We start from the raw sequence: 21,148 nt of genomic DNA on the forward strand, positions 1-21,148 counted from the left end.
TGATGTCGTACAATCAATATTTAGTAATCTGCAAGCCACTGTGCTACACTTCTCTCATGAATGATAGGCTCTATTTGTAGCTCTTGGATAAGTGGTTTTCTAAGTAACACCATAATAACCTCCCTAGAGTTGCAGCTATAATTCTGTGGCCCCAACGAAATTGACTGTTTCTTTTGAGAAAAAGACATGTCAAGGAGGCCCTATACAGAACTGTCAGAAAAACTATCAATTTGGGTCAGCAACTCCTGCCTTTTCCTTCTGAAACTTGGTTTATTTCTCTCATGTAGCCCACCATGCACCTTATAAATTAGGTCTGGTCTTCAGGTGCAGTGGACAATGCTATTCCATTGAAAATTCAGAAGAAAGATTCAACTAATGGTCCAATTTGCTTTTTTACATGAAATGAGGGTGGATATCATCTTCTCCTTTGCCTCAGGAAGTAAAATGTCTTGGGCCACCCTACCTGCCCCTGGAAGTAATTGATATTCCATGCCACCATATTTAAGGGAAACTAATAGTTCCAAGATCTATTCTTAAGGAAATCAGCCCTGAGTGCTCACTGGAAGGACAGATTGTGAGGCTGAGGCTCCAATACTTTGGCCACCTCATGAGAAGAGAAGACTCCATGGAAAAGACCCTGATGTTGGGAAAGATGGAGGGCACAAGGAGAAGGGGACGACAGAGGACGAGATGGTTGGACAGTGTTCTCGAAGCCACCATCATGAGTTTGACCAAACTACGGGAGGCAGTGGAAGACAGGAGTGCCTGGTGTGCTCTGGTCCATGGGGTCACGAAAAGTCAGACACGACTAAACGACTAAACAACAACAACAACAATAGTTCCAAGAAAGTATGGAGGAGCTATTTTGCCTATGCTGATTTTTAAGTCGTTCCATGTCTTCAGAATGTGGCAAGCCAAAGATCTTAGAAAATGAGCCAACAAACTATAGCATTCCTCCCAAACACATCCACAACAGCAAAATTGGGATAACTGCAACAACTGATGCTTTCAATTAGTTAAATCCGTCAGCCTTGCAAATAGAAAGCCTGGAGCAGCAGCTGTAAGGCAAATATTGAAGGGATCGTATTACTTCTAAACACATTCCCTCCCACTTTCCTGAGTCATTCAGTACTGGCCAGTAGCAGAGTCCGGGTAGAACTGTGGAATGCTGAATCTCGTGCAGGAAGTCAGCTTAATGTGAAGAAAAGAGGAACACCGCAGGCTCAGTGCCTGCCAGAAATTTTAAACCCTGACATTTAGAGGAAGCCCTTTGGCTACGCCGTCATTTGAGTGTAAAGGCACTGAACCGACCTTGAAGAAATAGGGAAGAGAAGATGGCAAGTCATGCAACTGGGAAGGTAAGCTATACCTCTGAGAATTAGCAGTGCACCTGTCTCTGTGACAGCCATCATGGTACCCTCAAAATGTTGTTGAACTCCCATCAACCCCAGCCAGCATAGCCCATGAGCAGGGATGTGGGTAGTTGTTGTCTGTGAGTCCATTTTATTTGTTAATAGTTGTCACAAATATATAGTCTGTTAGGTCTTAGCATAAGTGGTTGCCAGAACAATGTTATTTATTGAAATTTTGTCTTCATCAGTTGGACTGCTAAAGCAAACATTAAAAAAAAAGTAGTATATTTCTCATCAACTGCCAACAACAAAAATGTTTCCTCCCTACTATTCAAAAAAGGGAACTTTGGAAAGTCCCACATTTGTCACCCCTAACTACCAGTTGGCACCTCTATACTTTTCTACAGGAATACTTCTCTACAGCAATTCTGCTCAAATTGTGTGGAGGGGCTGGGGAAGCTGTAGCCCCCCCATGTTATTGGTCTATATCTCTTGTTATCCCAGACTATTGGCTATGCTGGCTAAGGGTGATGAGAGTTGGGCATACAGCAACACCGAGCAGGTATATTATAGTAGACTCAGCCAAGGGTTGGTGTGCACCTTCATTTGCTGCTGTTCCCACATGGCTAAGTAGATATTTGAATGGAAACATCTCACACCTCCCAAATAAGGAACAGTGTGATGTGAAACAACCCAGTGTGGATATCACTATACAGAGCTGGGGAACACAGCCACAGATGTCATTGCTTCAAATTAAGATATTAGCTTTCTTGGCTGAAGGCCAACACATGGTAAGTATCAAGTGCTCTGCTTTGTACGTGTTGGCATGTGACTGTAAGTGTTCTGTTGGATCTGTTTTGTATTTTTTTGGCAGGGAGAAGCTAAGGTCCGTATTTCTAAAGCACTCTCAGAGGGTGAAAAAGCAGCTACAGCTGCCAGAAAGGAAGAAGTGAAGAAAGGCCTTGGCAAGCTTGGGATTCCATATAATGAGGTAGGAATTCGTTTTGTGTGGCTGGCTCAAAGGAAGGAGTTCAATTGGGCTTATTCTCAGACAAGTTTGTAAATGGTTGCAGCTTCAGACTTTTTGCAATCTCTCTCTGGTATTAAACTGTAAATACATTATCATGTAAAGCATCAGATATTGGAAACACTAAATACCATTGACTGTTACCTGCTAAATACAGCCGTACCTCCGCTTACGTATCCCTCTGGATACGTAAACTTTGGGATGTGAACGTGGCAAACCTGGAAGTATTTTTCTGGGTTCAGAAGCACTAAACCGCACCACACACATGCGCAGAAGCGGTCCTCTGGTTGCAAATTCCTCGGGATGTGGCCAGGCCTCCAGAGGTACCACTATACTGTGAAAAGATCAATTGTCTCAGAACCAAATTCAGGGTGATTCATAATGAAGTATACAGTTTCAACACATTATATATATAAAAAGAATGTAATATATCTTATGTTACCTGTAACAGAACTGTAGGGGAATGTTTAAAGTTTTTTTTAGAAACAGTCCCAGATACATTTTCTGTTTGGAGGTTTTCCCCAAATCGCGATCGAAAATGCCATTGCACAACAGTTACCGATTCCGTTCTGCTCAATTCAAGAACACGTCTTCTCCACTGCAGACACAGCCATTTTGCCTGATTAGTCACATGACACGTGCACTATCGCCCACGTCACTTCCCTCAGTAGCAGAATACAAACTTTACAAGTACATCTACCTCACGGTTTGCAGTTGCGGTCCGTGTCATCGCCTGTTACTGTTTTACAGCATCTGGAAACTGTATACTTCATTATGAATCACCCTGTATTTAATTCAAAGACATCAAAGTTGATGTCAAACAATATCTAACCTAGGCTACCTACTGAGTATATCAACATTCCTTCCATTAGGACCAAATCCCAAATATTGCTGTCCTGGGATCAGGTGGAGCTGTGCGGGCCATGATTGCTCTCTATGGGACACTAACGGAGCTGAAGAAATACAACCTCTTGGACTGTGTGATGTACTTGGGTGGGGTGTCAGGTTCCACCTGGTAAGTGCAGAGTGGTAGAGGGGAGAGCAAATACAGGACTTAAGAAGGTAGAATTATTTGCCTTGCTAGCTAGATCAGACGAAGTTAGAAGCCATCTTGGCAAGTAAGTGTTACATTTATAAATACATAAATATGCTTTGCCTCCCCTTTCACAGCCCAGTTATTTTGCAGTTATTTTGAACTACAACTCCCGACAGCTCCAGCTACTCCAATAATAATAATAATAATAATAATAATAATAATAATAATAATAATAATAATTATTATTATTATTACCCCAGCCACTCTGGGCGACTCCAAACAGAATAAAAAAGTGATAAAATATCACACATTAAAAACTTCCCTAAACAGGGCTGCCTTCAGATGTCTTCTAAAAGTCAGATAGTATTTCCTTGACATCTGATGGGAGGGCATTCCACAGGGTGGGCACCACTACCGAGAAGGCCCTTTGCCTTTTGGTAGGTTTTGGTAAATGATATGGTTGTTTAAGGTTTAAGAATTCATATAGATCTCTCCCCCCCTCTCTTTTGCGTAATGCTAGAATCCAGGATCATCCAAAGTGGGGAGATTCAGGACAGATAAAAGGAAGTACTGCACATAGTATGGAATTCTCTGCCACAAGGTGCAGTCGCTACCACTACTCTGAGTGGCTTTTAAACAGATTCATGGAGGATAAGCTTATTAGTAGCTTCTATTCATGATGGCTAAACACTATTCCAGGATCAGAGGTCCAAAGTCTCTGAATAACAGTTGCTGGGGATCCAGGGTGGAGTAGGGAATTGCTGTTGCAACATGTCCTATACATGGGCTTCCCGTAGACATCTGAATGGCCAGAGTAAGAACAAGATGCTGTTCTGCTATGGCCTGGGGAGGTTTGGCAATACCAGTGTTGCAGGAAGAAGTCAACCTTACACAGTGACTGACAGAAGCTAATGTGCCAACAAGCTGGTTTTACCACATGACAACAGCGTTCTCATTGCCAGGTCCTACAAATTCCTTCAAAATATATTCCTAATGAGGGTCACATCTGAAATCCTTCCATTTTTTCTAACATAAATGTTCTATTTCATTAAAAGGTGCATTTCAGCCTTTTTACTTCTAAACCACCTCTAAATGGCTTGTGCCCAGGTAATAACACCTTAAAGAAAAGCACAACCAAGAGAGATAGACAAGTTTAGCATCCAGCAGGAACCCAGTTTACGGAGAAATAAGCTATTGAAATAGGACAGCTTCCAAACCAGAATCATCAGTTAGGCGAACTACCCAGAAGGCAATACATCATTAGCTCATAGGATGCATACATGAAAGGAGAGCTCAGGGAGCTAAAACTGTCTTGCTTTACTTTATCTTCTTCTGTCCATCAAAAAGTCATTAACATACCATTCTTATATCTTCCCAAGTTTTAGGGAAGATCGAGGAGATACTAACTTAAACTTCCTGACCATCTGTGCCCTTGAGCTACACAAACAATCCTTCAGGGATAGATAAGCGAGAGATACAGTGATTCAGTAGTTTACACAATGTAGAAAGACAGAAAGAGAGACTGTTACAAAACGCAGGGATACAAGAATTAAACCACACATTGATACATAATTCTATACAGTGGTACCTCGAGTTACAAACCCCTCAGGTTACAAACGCTTCAGGTTACAAACTCCACTAACCTGGAAGAGTTACCTTGAGTTGAGAACTTTACCTCAGGATGAGAACAGAAATGATGTGCCAGCGGTGCAACGGCAGCAAGAGGCCCCATTAGCAAAAGCTAATTTATTTAAGAACAGTTTCAGGTTAAGAACGGACCCCCAGAACAAATTCAATTCATAACTAGAGGTACCACTGTATAGAGAATAAATGCAATTACTATGGGATAGATACATGAAGCAGCTAAAACAGAATCCTTGTGTCAAAATTTATGTATTAAATCTTACGCAGTGGCAGCCACTGACAGAAGATAATGTGCCAACAAGCTGGTTTTACCATGTGACAACAGCGTTCTCATGGCCCAGTCATATGAATACATTCAGTGCTGGATTTATGTATAAGCTAAATAAGCTATAACTTAGGGCCCCACTCTCTTGGGGAGGCCCAAAAAAATTAAAGGAAAAAAATTACAATTACTTTGACAAAATACATATTTTGGTTTGTGCAAATGGCTTTAGATACCTATTAGGTCCATAAATTACCATATAGCATAAATTCAACACAAAAAACAGTGAAAATTTGTTGTTGACAAAGGACAGCTGGACATATAAAGGGCCCCATTACCTTCAGTAGCTTAGCGCCTCATCAAACCTGAATCTGGCCCTGAATACACTCCAAATGACTAGCACAGAAATCCTTTGTATGTTTTCCAACGTAAATGTTCTGCTTCATTAAAAGGTGCATTTCAGCTCTCTACAAACATGAAGACTGGGCAGAAAAAATAGAAGCCTTAGAAAAAAGTCAGTGTGAAACCCTTGTCAAAGGCCAGTGGGAATTTCAGAAGGCAATGAAAGCTGTGATTGGGGCTGCGGAAGATGAATGTTACTCTTTGACTGATTTCTGGTCCTATTTCCTTGTGCAAAAACTGCTAAATGAGGTGAGTGGAGAACTGTAACACACACACACACACACACACACACACACACACACACACACACACACGTGTTCTTCTACAAGGGTGGGAAATCACATTTCCATCGCCACATACCAAAGATGGGCAGGACCAGGGCTGTCTTAAGCATATGCAAAGATCCGCCCGGCGCCCCCAGGTGCCTAGTCCCAGGCGTGCAGGGGGGTAGAGCCGGTCAGCTGCCTCAGCATCTTGCTGGCTCTGTCGCCCCTGAACTTGCGACGCAGAGCCGCCCACAGCAGAAGAGCCCCCTGTGGCGTTCCAACTGATGGGTGGGCTCTTCCTTGGACTCAACTCTTGGGCCCCAGCCTCTCGGCCTGGCGCCCCTGAGAGTCTGGTGCCTGGGTGCCCTGCACCCCTAGTGCCTATGGGCAAGAAGGCCCTGGGCAGGACCAAAGCCAAAACTAGGTGAAGCAACAGATATGAGAGGCTCTATTACAGTTCAGGGTCGCATCCTAGTATCGCGAAAGCACTTGGGCGGGGCTGTTGAGGGGTGTGGCCTGTAGAAAGACCAGGTGCCTAGGAAGGACTGAAGGGATATGTGTATATGTTATTATTAGTAGTATTAGTATATTATTTCACCCATGTGGGTAGAAGTGCTTTGAGGCTGTGTTATACATAGCATTCCTGGAAGACCAGGGTTGAAGCTCCCTTTAAAGAGGGCCAAGAGTATTTTGGAAGCCATTTAGGTATCAAAATAATTTAATTTAACCAAATGCCTGCATTTCAGCTTGATGAGTCTGAACTGCCTGTGCACAGGGGAGCTTGTGAGAATGGGAAAAATCCTTACCCGATCTATAATGCTGTGGACAAGCAAACCTATGAGCAACAACATGCAGGTAATTATATCTATTCAGACATACTTATTGTGTCTAAGAAAATCAAAACAGGCAGATGGCCATTTGTTGGAGGTGATAGCAGTTGCGTCCTGCACTGAGCAGGGGCTTGAACAAGATGGCCTCCAAACTCCCATTCAGCTCTGTTTCTATAACTAAGTTTTGCAAAGGAAGAGAAAACTGGTGAATGGAATCCAGGCATGCAATTAATTAATTTTAATTAACATCCAGCCCACTTCCAGTGTTTGGGGCAGACAAGAATATTTCCCTCACAGTGTTAAAATCCCCAGAGTTTTCTGGGAAGAGGGACTGAATATTAAACCACTCTGAGAATTGTAGCTCTGTGAAGAGAATGGAGGTCTCTTAAATCTCAGCACCATTGACAATCTATAGTTCCCATGATTCTTGGGGGAAACCATGACTTTTAAAAGTGGTATGATACTGCTTTAAATGTATAGTGCAGATAAGGCCATAACTCAACACCCAAATATTGGCTCTGCAAATATAGTGGTATCTCGGGTTAAGTACTTAATTCATTCCGGAGGTCTGTTCTTAACCTGAAACTGTTCTTAACCTGAAGCACCACTTTAGCTAATGGGGCCTCCTGCTGCCGCCGCGCTGCCGGAGCATGATTTCTGTTCTTAACCTGAAGCACTATTTCTGGATTACCAGAGTCTGTAGCCTGAAGCTTATGTAACCTGAGGTACCACTGTAGCCAGATGTATCAGGACAGAAAACTGTTGTACTTAATTGCTGAGTGTTAAAATGGCTAATGCTGAAACCCTCACTCGCATTCCCCAGGAGCAAGGAAGGTCCACTGATTTCAACAGGTTTTACTTCTGAGTAGACATGGTTGGAATTATGCTGTAAGCTGTCATTCTGCCTCTTCATGATGTAAATGTTAAAGTAGCACATCTCTTCCTATTTCACCATTTAGATGTGAGAAGTCTTTACTCACCACCCTGAGGGAAGTTACTAATCTTACTGAAATTTGTTTCAACTTCTTTCAAAATCCCAACAGATGTTTCTCTTGTTGCTGTAAGGGAGATGTTGGTGGCAGGTTTGCTCATATTTCCCCTGGGCATCCAGCCCTTCTCATATCTTTCCCACCAATCTTCTGTTTGTTTTCCAGGCACCTGGTTCGAATTCACCCCACACGAGGCTGGGGTTCCGGGCCTGGGAGCATATGTAGACATGAAGCACTTTGGGAGCATATTTGAAAATGGGCAACTGACTGAAGATAAGAAGAAAAGAGATATCTGCTATTTGCAAGGTACCTGACCTCCCTCAGCATCTTAAGAGCATGCCATTCCCTGAATGCCAAATTCCAAGGAAAGTAACACATTCTGTGTTCTCATGGCCAATGAATAGGAATGTAAAGGAGGCTTCTGAATGTCTAGATCAAACAAATAAGCTATGTACATGTACCAGCCACTCCTTCGTCAGATGTGTGTGAGAACTACAGATGGAGGATGAATCTTGAAATATATTCGGAGTCTAGTGTTGATTTCATGCTCTTTATTTCAGCTCATGTCAAACAGGGAGTGAGTCTTCCCCAAAATCTCTGCCTATATATACATTATTTATACAATGGGTCCCGTGTGATTGGCTGATTCAACTCCCCTCCTGGAGCCTGATTGGGCTGCCTTTGCAGGCCAATCAGGTTGCTGATTCACTTCCTCCTGGAGCCGGATTGGGCGGCTCCTGCAGACCAATCAGGATACTGCCTTCTAGGATCCTACTTGCCTATTGTTCTAGGATCCAAGCTCAGAACATAACAAATCTGTTCAGTTCTCATGCTAATGTGAACCTAACAAATTTGTACTTCATGAAACAAAACACACCTCTCCTTTGGAATTGGCCCCTTTCCAATTTTTGTGACACAGTTCCCCAACTAAACAATGCATACAAAAGTGTATGCACTAATGAAATGTGCATACAAACATATGCATAGTAGACAAAATTGTTTTTAAAAATTGGGTATGGTAGGAGAAATGTGCATGAGAATGCATACAAATATTCCTGCAAACCCTTTTTAAACAAACAAACAAACAAACAAACAAACAAACAAACAAACAAACAAACATTTATTAGGAGACCAGAAGCCTTCTTACTGGGCATTATGATGATAAACATAGAAAGCAAAAGAGTATTTCTATATGCAACAATGGCTGCTAGAGTGTTAATTGCCAAATATTGGAAAGGGGATTTGATACCAACTAAAGAAGAGTGGCAAATGAAATTGTGTGAATATGTAGATCTAGCCAAAATGACAGAAACAATAAAAAAATCACTCAAACGTAAGGTTTAGAAAAAGAATGGGATTGTTTTAAAAATCAGCTGTGTAAACATGGTTCCCAAATTAAAACTCGGATGTGCCTAGATTAAATTTCACAAAATAAATGGACAGCTGGATAAGATATTTTACATACAGAGAAGGTTGAAAGAATACTAGAACACAGTACAAAGGAAAATGAAATAAAGAGAGATGACGAAGCTGTAAAGAGATAGGGGGAAGTAAAATATTGTATTATGGAAATGAACAAGTTTCGAAGAGTAAACAGATTATGTACATAAATGAAGAAGAAACGATGATATATATTTGTAAATTTTAAAATGCAACAGCAGCAACAGCAACAACAACAACTGCAAAAATGGGCAAACCGAGCTTAACATTGGAAAAATGGGAAATTGTCAGAAAACAAATTTAGCAGATTTGTCTATCCCTAGTGAGGATGGGTTACAGCCGAAAGCCCTGGTGCTAACAATCCATACAAAAATGGGCTCTTTGTCTGTGTGTGATTACATTCATAACCTTCCCTTTCTGTGCTGATATTATGTCATAAAAAAAATAAAATATTAACTTTGTCGTTACTTTTACTGCCACCAGGTGAAAGATATGATTGTTAATGCCACAGCTTTCTTATTTTTAGGTTTATGGGGAAGTGCCCTTGGAAGCGAACAAGAACTCTATAGGACTATAATAGGTATTGCTCTTTTATCTTCTTTTTAAAATATAGGTTGTGCATTGTCTCTGTGTGTGCTCTGAATTATGAAGTGGATTGGGGTTTGGTTTTTTTGGAAGGTTTCCTGCATGAAAACCTGTGGGTACATCTGCATACAATTTTACAAGTTTAATTCACTCTGGAGGTGGGCTGGTGCCTGCATATTTCGTTCACTTTGGCCAAAGAAGAAGAAGGGAATCTGGGGACACTAGCCCTTTGCAGTGATTCAAAGCTTCACTTAGTATTAGAAGTGGCGAATGCAGTATCTTTAAACCTGTATCTTGTCTCTATGACCTAGGCTCTAGGTGAACAAAGGCTGACTAGTGATTATGGTTTTGTTGAAATGAGGCACCATATTCTGTCAAAATGAAAATCGAAAATTCGAAGTCTGAACAATGTATAGGTTGTCCCCTCCCTTTTTGCAACCTGAATGTTGCCAGCTATTTTGCTACTTGTGGCATTTGGGAAAGATGGTTTTTCATACTGTTCAGAGGCAGTTTGGCTCTGTATACCAGTTGTTGAGAACCATGAGTGGGGAGTTTGCTCTTGCAAGCAGATATCCCAACCCAACATTTAGACATTAGGTTGGTTGGCCAATGTGAGAAGGCTGGATCAGGAGACCCTTTGACTCTTCTCATTGTGTGTGAACATGCACATTTCTTTTTCAAGATTCTTTGCTGAATTATCTAAAACAAAAGAGATCAGGAGACTCTTCCTCAGCTTCAACAAACTTAGGTAAGATGTTGCAACCAACATTAATATCCTGGTCTCCCTTGTACTTGGATTTGATTTTAATTTCAGTTGTGTGTGTTGATGTCTATAACTCATAGTGTTGCAATTTTCCTGGTTTTTGTTTGTGCTTTTCTCATGTGTGTGCTTGCGTAAGACTGTGTTGCTATCCACCCATATGCAGAGAGTGTTACAGGGTGCACAAGGTAAAGTTAAGGACACGGGTGGCACTGTGGTCTAAACCACTGAGCCTCTTGGGTTTGCCGATCGGAAGGTCGGCGGTTCTAATTCTCACGACGGGGTGAGCTCCCATTTCTCTGTCCTAGCTCCAGCTCCCAGTTCAAAAGCATGCCAGTGCAGGTAGATAAATAGGTACTGCAGGAAGGTAAGCAGCGTTTCTGTGTGCTCTGGATTACATCACGGTGTTCTGTTGCACCAGAAGCAGTCTAGTTATGCTGGCCACATGACCCGGAAAGCTGTCTGTGGACAAACGTTGGCTCCCTTGGCCTAAAAGCGAGATGAGTGCTGCAACCCCATAGTTGCCTTTGACTGGCCTTAACTGTCCAGATGTCCTTTACCTTTACAAGTACTACATTAGTGATGTCTAAATTCCCTGACAGAGGACAAGGATCCTGAGATCATTATTAGCGTAGCCAAATTTGGTGCGTTTGCCATTAAACTTAGGGAACAAGCTGTGCTATCACAATGATTAAGGCCTTAAATGATAATTTTAGGTTATATGTTAGCGACTAAGTTTTAATTTCTTTATTTTTTAACTGTTGCTATATCTGTAGTGTCCCTGTTATACCTAATTGCAAATTCAAATGTATTCCTATCGTGTTTTATATCTTCCTTGATATTGTATGTGGGCTGGAACTGGTCTGTGACCGAAATAATAAATTCAGTTCACTAAATTAGTGTCTATTCCATCAAGGATGAAACAAAAGAATGGCAAAGCTTGTGGTGCCCCCAGGGCATTTTTTTGGGAGGAAAAACAGGCAGAAGGGGCAAGATCAGTTTTGCCCACCTGAAATAAATTGTTGAAATACTCTACCAAAGTGATGGGAAACCTGTGGCTGTTTTGATGTTATTAGGCCTTCAATTCCCACCAGCCCCAGCTAGCACAGCCAATGACAAGGGATGATGCGAGTTGTAGCACAATAATATCTGGAGGGTACCATGTTGATCACTAGAATATGTGCCTAAGAGTTTCAACAGGCTGAGTTCAATATTTCTCAGGTTGAATTCAGTTATTGTCATCATCAGCCTCCAAACCTGGTGAAGTATTGCTGGGACAACTGTGAAGCATTTCCCATGCCCCTCCACCTAACCATGGGATCAGAAAAGGTCTAATGTTCGAGAAATATATTCCTGACTAAACATCAGGAAGAACTTTCTGATGGTAAAAGCTGTTTGATGTTCAAATGGACTCCCTGAGGAAGTGGTGGACTTTCCTTCATTGGAGGTATTAAGCAAAGATTGAATGTCCATCTGCCACGGATGCTTTAGCTGTGATTCCTGCATGGACTACCATATATAGGTTGAATGATATGGCCCCTGGGGTCCGTTCCAACTCTACAATTCTATGATTCTATAGAAGTATTTTGTATTATATGAGTATTCTTCTGCTTTATGGTACAATCCTATACATGTCTGCTCATAAGTAAATCACACTAATTTTGATGGGCTCTACATACATACATGGGACGCGGGTGGTGCTGTGGGTAAAACCACAGAGCCTAGGACTTGCTGATCAAAAGGTCGGCGGTTCGAATCCCCGCGACGGGGTGCGCCCCCGTTGCTCGGTTCCTGCTCCTGCCAACCTAGCAGTTCAAAAGCACATCAAAGCGCAAGTAGATAAATAGGTACCACTCCGGCGGGAAGGTAAACAGTGTTTCCGTGCGCTGCTCTGGTTTGCCAGAAGCAGCTTAGTCATGCTGGCCACATGACCCAGAAGCTGTACGCCGGCTCCCTTGGCCAGTAAAGCGAGATGAGCGCCGCAGCCCCAGAGTCGGTCACGGCTGGACCTAATGGTCAGGGATCCCTTTACCTTTACATACATACATCATTTTATTTGTATGCCACTTTTCCAAAGTATAAACCATGCGCAAGGTAGCTTACGACATGAAAAAGGTGTGTGAGTGGCAGCCTTTCCACAATGCACAACCACCCCATGTGAAGCAATAGTATATTTTCAGCTAACAGCATGAATCAAGCAGTACACAAATAGATTTTAGTCTTGAATGTCCCACTTCCTCCCAACATCTAGCTATACTATTTGTTGTTTGTGCCCTTAGGCCTTACTCAAAGTCTGTTTGGGGGTGCAATCAATGAGTGATTTTCTTCTAGATCAGGCATCCCCAAACTTGGCCCTCCAGGTGTTTTGAGACTACAACTCCCATCATCCCTAGCTAACAGGACCAGTGGTCAGGGATGATGGGAATTGTAGTCCCAAAACATCTGGAGGGCCAAGTTTGGGGATGCCTGTTCTAGACACAGAAGTTGAGAGGAGGTGGAGGGGGAGTAACTTTACCAGCAGGTGGCAGCAGAGAGGCTTCAGTGGCTCTGCAGCTCTAAGCTAATGGGCATCGTTAAACCAGATCTAAATCAGATGCCAAAATAATTTAGTCAGTCTTAGAGACTATGCACCTAGACTTGGAGGTAGAGTGGAGTTGCATATGCTGTTCTGCCTCGAGCAGCAATATGTTTTAAGCCAGGCCTGAGTATTTGTAACTCTCTTTTGTATGCTCTTTTTTTGCCAAGATCAAGATGACCAGAAACTTAAGACACTCTATGAGGGTTATCAGTCCATTCTAGAGCTTCACCTCTGTGAAACATCAGATGGAAAGACAGCAGATAAGCATTTTGACCACCTCCGCAACATTTTGAAAAGTAAGTGAACGTCAGAAAAAATCCCAAATATTGCTGCAAATTAAGATGAGTTTGTTTAATATATTATATTTGTTATGCCTAATAAAGCTTTGGTGAAGTAAAAGTATTTCATGTACCCTTAGCTATTGCTCATTTTTCTTTTCCTGCTTTAACACTCTGTGTCATTTTGTCTGCAAAAATAGACCATAGTTCCAGCAGAAGCTATGAATTGCTTAGAGAGATCTGCAAGACCTGGTTTTCTGCTAATGCGGAAACAAGAAAGAAAGACTGTATGAGACTGTGTCAAGCACTGGACCTGGATTTTGGAGGCAAGTGTAATAGCAACCATACGTTACCTTTGAGCAGCTGTTCTTCCCCAAAGTCTCCTCAAAGATATGAGTTTGGTAATACAATGTAATCTGGAGGAGTGTCTCTCTTTATTCTTAATCCTTTTATGCCCAAGTGTTAGCATCTCTTCCTTCCCCATTTTTTCTTCTTTTAAAACTTATCCACAATAACAGTGCATGTCATGGGGTTCAAAAAAATCTGCTACTCTTTGGACCTTGGAAATCCATTTTACCACTAAAGAGTTGTAATGAGTAAAAAGATTTGAAATGGAGGGAATTGAACATGGTGCCCTCCATAAGTTTTTAGATTCCAGTTGTTGTTAGCCTGAGGCAGGATGGCTAATGGTCAGGGCATGATGGGAGTTGTGGTCCATAACATCTGGAGGGCACTAGGTTGACTATCCCTGCTATAGAACCAAATGATCTGAGGAGCTCTAATCTCAGACAGACTCTTGGAATGACAACTTGACTGGTTTAAGATAGATTCATTCCATGTTCAGAAGAAGAAGAAGAGTTTGGATTTGATACCCCGCTTTATCACTACCCTAAGGAGTCTCAAAGCGGCTCACAATCTCCTTTCCCTTCCTCCCCCACAACAAACACTCTGTGAGGTGAGTGGGGCTGAGAGACTTCAGAGAAGTGTGACTGGCCCAAGGTCACCCAGCAGCTGCATGTGGAGGAGCGGGGAATCGAACCCGGTTCACCAGATTAGTCAACCAGTCAGTCATTTTATTTGGATATTGCCTTTCCAAATTAAAATTATTTTCCCCCCATTCTTGACTCTGAATATTATTCCCTTTTAGGTTTTGCCAGTGATTCCCTCCGTGTTTTACATGATGTGGTGAGAAAGACGTATTTATGCCTTTTGAACTGGACATGGGGAAGCACTAATAACTTCCTGTACCACTGCTGTAAGCATATGTTGCATTGATATTATTATTTTTATAAATGGATACCACTGTTCTGAATGTTATGCTCTTGGGCTGCAGCAAAATCTCTCTCTCCCCCCACCCAAATATGGCTACCCAGGAAGAGGCAGCTTGTGGTAACATATAGCTGCTTCCCTTCCTTCCTTCCTTCCTTCCTTCCTTCCTTCCTTCCTTCCTTCCTTCCTTCCTTCCTTCCTTCCTTCCTATTATAGGATCAGTAACTAGGTACTTAACTATAATTATCTGAACCAGCCAAGGCCTTGGCACTTACATGTAGTACAGTCCACCAGACACTTATTCACACCTGCCACTTTTTGCCTGAATTCCCAGAGTTGTGAGCCCATAGCTTCATGAATGTCATGGAATAACCTGGTTATGATGCAGAGTGTGATATCTGTATCATAGATAAACACAGCTCATTGCACACATTGCTCATGGCCTTCAAGGAAACCACAGGCAAAGGGTTATGGTTTGAGAAGTTGCCCACTCATTGCATCTGTGTTGGAGGTACCTTTACTATAGATGAGTGGACTTGATTTGGGATGCCGATGGCAGGTTAGTAGGACTTGTGCACTTGGCTCAGCTCTCAAATCCTTTACATGGGCTCAATCCACTTACACCTTTCATCAGCCTGTAGACATTTCTGATGCAGAAATATGACAAACTGAAGACTGGGGTGGGGTCGGGGACTGAAATTGACAGATTTGCCTGTATAAAAGCAGTAGTAGTATTGGTATGGCTTTTTAATAACTAACTTAATAACTACGTAGGCAGCAGGTTGATATTGATTCCAAAAGCTTTGTATCGATGCTCTGTTTCACTTCATATGTCTAGCGGATGTTGAATGTCCTGACTTGACAAGCAAACAGGTTGTCTCTCTGATTGATGCTGGCCTGGCGATAAACGCTGCTTACCCATCCCTTCTTCAGTCTGAGAGGAAAGTGAAGTTGATCCTCTCCTTTGACTTCAGTGCCGGAGATCCTTTTCTGGTAAATTCATTTAATTTACAGGGGCAATCAAACATGGCTAAAATTCTGGTCAAAGGATAATTCTGTTAGGATTCATTAAACAATATTACATAAGCTTTGGTATCCATCTTTTAGGTTTAAATAAAAAAAAAATTAGATAGGAGAGTGGGATGTTGGTAGTCATTTTCAAATATCTGAAGGGCTGTTACACAGAAGATGGAGGAAGCTTGTATGCTACTGCTCCAGAGGTAGGACTTGAACCATTGGATTCAAATTACACGAAAAAGATTCCAACAAAACATTAGGAATAACTTTATCATGGAAAGAGCCATTCCACAGTAGAATGGACTGCCTCAGAAGATGGACTCCCCTTCATTGGAAGTTTTTTAAAAGAGGTTGGATGGCTGTCTGTCAGGGGTTCTTTGGCTGCAGTGCCTGTATTGCAGGAGCTTAGACCTCATAACCATTGGGGATCTCTTCCATCTCTTCAATTCTTTGATTCTAATATGTTGTTATCTAAAACTTCCTTCTGAAGATTCCTTACCAGTGTCTACCACGGCATTACTCCTTTTCATGCCACTCTGTGATATCAGAAGTGCCCTCCCATCAGATGTCAAGGAGATATAGAACTGCACAATTTTAGAAGACATCTGAAGGCAGCCCTGTACTGGGATGTTTTTAATGTTTGACATTTCATTACATTTTTATATGTGCTGGAAGCCGCCCAGAGTGGCTGTGGAAACTCAGCCAGATGGGTGGGGTAAAAGTGCCCTGGGACTTCCTAAAGCAGCTTAGGAGGGAGCCTAACTGTTTCACTTCCCATGTCATGATGGTAATGTCTGAAGGGTCCCTAATAGCTGCCCAGGAAGTAGCCATGAGTATTCTTTTCATCCAGCTGCTATTTACCCAAGTGGATATGGCAATTAACTATAGACTTTCTCCTTTGGTTCAGACCATTAAGAAAGCCATTAAATACTGTGAGGAACATGGAATCCCATTTCCCAAGATCGATGAGAGAGAGCTGCAGGACACGGATGATTTGAAGGATTGCTATATCTTCAGAGGAGATGCAGAATGTGTCCCAACTGTCGTGCACTGTCCACTGTTCAACAAAGTCAACTGTTCAGGTAATGTGTCGATGAGATCCATTTGGTAAGTGTGCAGTTGATCAGATAGTGGAGTTAAAAAATTATCAAGACAAAATAATTGGATACATTATTTTATTTCTAGTGCTGAATTCCTTCCTTATGCTTAAACTGAACCAATCTCCCTGTAGTTCTTACTTCCTTTTGCCAGCAAGGTTTTTACAGTTCCAGCATTTGAATTTCCCATACCATCTTCCTTTCTCCAGATTCATACAACTCTTTGACCCACCAAGCAGATTTAATTTTATTTGGCTCAGCAAAACTCCAATTTTCATTAGTGATGATGGGGACCAAAATCAGAATTAGAATAGGATCACTGGAAACAGAAGAAGTCTTTTATCCTCTCTTTCAGTAGGACAGATGAGTCATGCTCAGTGTTATAATTTTTCCCTACAGTTAATGGAATATGTTTTCAATTCCTTATAATTCATTAATACACAGCAACTCTCATTTTCAGATAAAATTCATGAATACAGAGAACAGTTTTCTACATTCAAGATGAGCTATTCAAAGGAAGAGATTGAAAAGTTGCTCACTGCAGCAAAGCAAAATGTAGCAAATGTTCACGAAAAGATCTTGGAGGAGATCAAGAATGTTGTAGGTCCTCCTTCATAAAGGGCTTAAGTAAAGTTTTTTCCTCTTCAACATTTGCTTGACAACAAAGTTCACATAGCAAGGATTTTTCCTCTGCTAGAGTTCTAACTTTTGTTAGCATCATTGTTATTATCGGCTCAATTTGTATCCGCTATTCTAAAAGTATCTGATCAGTATATATATATCACTGATCAATAAAAACATAGCATATATCAATGGCCTCATTTGGACACAATGCTGAAGTTTGACTTGAAATTAAATTAACAAACATTGGGATTTATTGCAGTTAGGAGGGGACCCAATATTGAACTAACTTCAGTTTATTATTTCTGAAACTACGAACTGTGGTTAGTACCTATACAGTGGTACCTCTGGTTATGAACTTAATCCATTCCTGAGGTCCATTTGTAACCAGAAATCACTCGTAACATGAGGTGCACTTCCGCTAATGGCGCCTCCCGCTGCTGCCGCGCCGCTGAAGTGCGATTTCCGCTCACATCCCAGGGCACAATTCACAACAAGGGGCATCTATTTCCAAGTTAGTGGAGTGCGTAACCCAAAGAATTTGTAAGGGGGATGGTTCGCAACATGAGGTACCACTATAGTTCAGGGGAAGAAGAAAATCTCAAATTGCCATTTATGATCCATCTGTGGTCAGGAAATGGAAATCAATCAAATAAAATAGGCATCCATTGTTGTCTTTAAGTTCTCAAATGATGTGTAATGAAATACCTTTTAAAAATTGTTTTGATGTATCCTTTCATTTAATGTGATATAAGTTACATGAGTTACATAGTTACATGAAATAGTGATTGTGAGATAAGTAAATGAGTATTTGGTGGTAACTGAACCACAGCGAGATGGAAACACAGACTGTGATGAATACAGGTCGGAACGAAAATTACTGCCTTCTTACGTCTCTAGTTGGCATTGAAGCACTGGCAGTAGTAGATAGATACATTTGGACCAAAGGCTATACCTGAGTCTCCCTCAGATATATAACATCACATGTGCTCTATTCACACATTACTCATGTGTAGGGCTTTGCTGTGTTGAAGGAGTAGCAGGACTATGCTTTTAGCCTTGCCTTTACATCAGTACTGCAAGAACCATGTGCAGTGTGTGGTTGAGCTTTCTCTGTGATGTGTGAATACCTGCTCATGACTCCCACATGACTGGGAGACCTGCACAACTAGTTGCCCTGATTGGTGGGAATATTCATGTGCAGATCCTTGCAAATGGAAGTTTAAGCTGTTGATAACCACAAATAGCAAGCTTTTACTGCAGAAAGCGGTAGTTATGTCATGGAGGGGGCTAAAAGTGTGGCCTTGCTCCTCCAACAATGTGGCAAAACTCTACACAAGAGTAGCATGTGAATAAGGACTTTGCTATTCATGTATACCATGACATATCCTCACCCCCCCCTGAACTCAGGCTATCCCTTGCCATTCAAAAGTTAAGGACAAAATTTGCAAGCAGATATGCTCCTCATAACTCAGACATGCACCCACCCAGCATGTGACCGAGTTAGACAAAGACTCCTTGTGGTTACAGATTTTTTTTCTTGTCACACTCTTAATTAAGCACCAGTACTATAGCAAAAAGCAAGCATTTTTAAACAAATTTGCCAAACGTTTAATGGGGAGAGAAAGAGCAAAAAATGTGAAGAATCTTAGTTACGGTGTGGAACATATCAACATCAATTCATCCACAAACAAATGACATGCTGTTTAAGCAAAGAAGAAAATAAAGTTCTTTGATGCACAAGTTTAACACTATCAAACACAGAACACATTTGCCTCACCCTGCATGAATGCAAAGAATCTTTCCTCAGAGCAATGCATTGTGGAGCAAGAAACTGCAGACATGTTGCAATGATTTTGTCAGCGTTCCCAAACAACTCCCTCTGTTTCCCCATTTTCACACAAGCCTACTCCCATCAGAGCAGGGCATACCTCTTAACCTCTGCAGCCCAAGCGTGTGGATGAAATTTTGGAACAGCAATTATTTGTTTATTATTTCATGAAATTCATATACCACTTGATTGAAAAAGAAAATACCTTAAAGCTGTTTACAAAATAAAACATAAAACCATATTTAAAGCAATTTACTTCCACGAGAATGTGTGGTGATTGCATCTGTATATATTTGGTATGTAACTTCAAGTCAGAATTTAAAGAGCTGCGTTGGTATGTTCAGAATTCAGAAGGCTGTTTTAAAAAAGAAGTCCTGCCCAAGAATTGATCGGGGATGTATGGCCTGGGCAAGTTCAATTATAAACTTATAGGAGTCAGATTTCTCAAAGCAATACTAACCTAATTCCTAATGATTTCAATGGGACTAGATTGTGGGCAGCCAAACTGAAGTTGCTGGACTCCCATCATCCCTGACCATTTCTGGCTGGGGTTGATGGGAATTGGAGTCCAGAAACATCTGGAAGTCCAGGCTCCTCACACCTACACAATAAACAGATATTCTGGCTCTAATGTATTCAAGTCTAATGTATTCTCCTGATCCATCCCATTATTTCTGGTCAACCATACTTAAGACCTTGCAGAAAATCACTCTTTTATGGCACACAGATTTGGCTGATGTTCTCTTTGTTTCCTTTTAAACACTGAATAGTAGTTTATATTATTTTATCGGGTATTTAAATTGTGGATTTTAATATCTGATTGTTGTTTTTTATGATGTTTTTACCAACTACTACTTCTAAACTCCATTGTTCTTTTCATTATCTGCTTTTATTATGATAAATTGTATTACACACAGAGAGAAACACAAGCACACACATATTTAGAGTGTTTTTAGTGTAGGTTACCTTAGGAAAGCTTTTGAAGAGTAGCATCCAAGAGTCTGAGATAAATATGCATATCATGGCTTCATGTAATGTGTTTTGCTAAGCACCTATCTCAGAGGTGTTTCTGCATAGACCAGGGTGGCCAATAAGGTGCCCTCCATCGTCCCTGATCATTGGCCATTCTGGCGAGGGCTAAATTGTATTCTTTTTTTTATATAAAATTTTATTAGGTTTTATCAATAAAAAAGTTTAGAAAGATACAAAAAACGAAAAAGATACAAAATTACAAAATACAAAAATACAGACATTAAACACAAAAAAGAAAAAGAAAAAACACATATAAAAGAAAAACAAAAATTCCCTCTTTCTTAATTTCTCATCTTTAGTTAACTTATTTTCCTGACTTCCTCATGTCTCCCATTTTTGTATCCCTTTTAGAAATTGGTTCAGCAAATTCATGTCCTATTAGTTTATCTATTATTAATCCCATCTTACATTTTACCTTGTTGCTAGAACCCCTTCAGCATTCAAAAATTTTACAATATTTCTGCAAATAAGTTTTAAATTTCCTCCAATCTTCTTCCACCAACTCTTCTCCCTGGTCTTGGATTCTGCCAGTCATTTCCGCCATCTCCATAGTCTATTAGTTGCATCTGCCATTCTTCCAAGGTGGGTAGGTCTTGTGTCTTCCAATGCTTTGCGATGAGAATTCTTGCTGCTGCTGTAGCATACATAAAAAAAGTTCTATCCTTCTTTAACACCGATTGGCCAACTATGCCCAGGAGAAAGGCCTCTGGTTTCTTCGGGAAAGTATATTTAAATACCTTTTTCAGTTCATTATATATCATTTCCCAGAAAGCCTTGATCCTTGGGCACGTCCACCAAAGGTGGAAAAATGTACCTTCAATTTCTTTACATT

The 21,148-nt window shown here is 41.1% G+C and overlaps 2 protein-coding genes across 2 annotated transcripts in view; one reads left to right on the plus strand and one right to left on the minus strand.

Annotated features, from left to right (window-relative positions):
- The window catches only part of LOC308571672 (olfactory receptor 2AP1-like), a gene marked incomplete at both ends in the record, with an annotated part of 295,033 nt that overhangs the window by 56,646 nt on the left and 217,239 nt on the right, over positions 1–21,148 (minus strand). The gene's annotated exons all lie outside the window — the stretch shown is intronic.
- LOC308570473 (cytosolic phospholipase A2 gamma-like) lies at positions 1,125–19,535 on the plus strand. The gene is made up of 14 exons (XM_081165337.1): positions 1,125–1,358; positions 2,227–2,343; positions 3,252–3,394; positions 5,774–5,972; positions 6,736–6,844; positions 7,974–8,114; positions 9,775–9,828; positions 10,516–10,581; positions 13,339–13,467; positions 13,650–13,775; positions 14,597–14,704; positions 15,557–15,711; positions 16,643–16,817; positions 17,293–19,535. The coding sequence occupies exons 1-14, from the start codon at positions 1,335–1,337 to the stop codon at positions 17,448–17,450; spliced, it is 1,704 nt and encodes a 567-aa protein (XP_081021463.1). The 5' UTR covers positions 1,125–1,334; the 3' UTR covers positions 17,451–19,535.

Source organism: Podarcis bocagei (genome assembly GCF_964188305.1).
Source record: "Podarcis bocagei genome assembly, chromosome: 13".
NCBI lineage: Eukaryota > Metazoa > Chordata > Lepidosauria > Squamata > Lacertidae > Podarcis > Podarcis bocagei.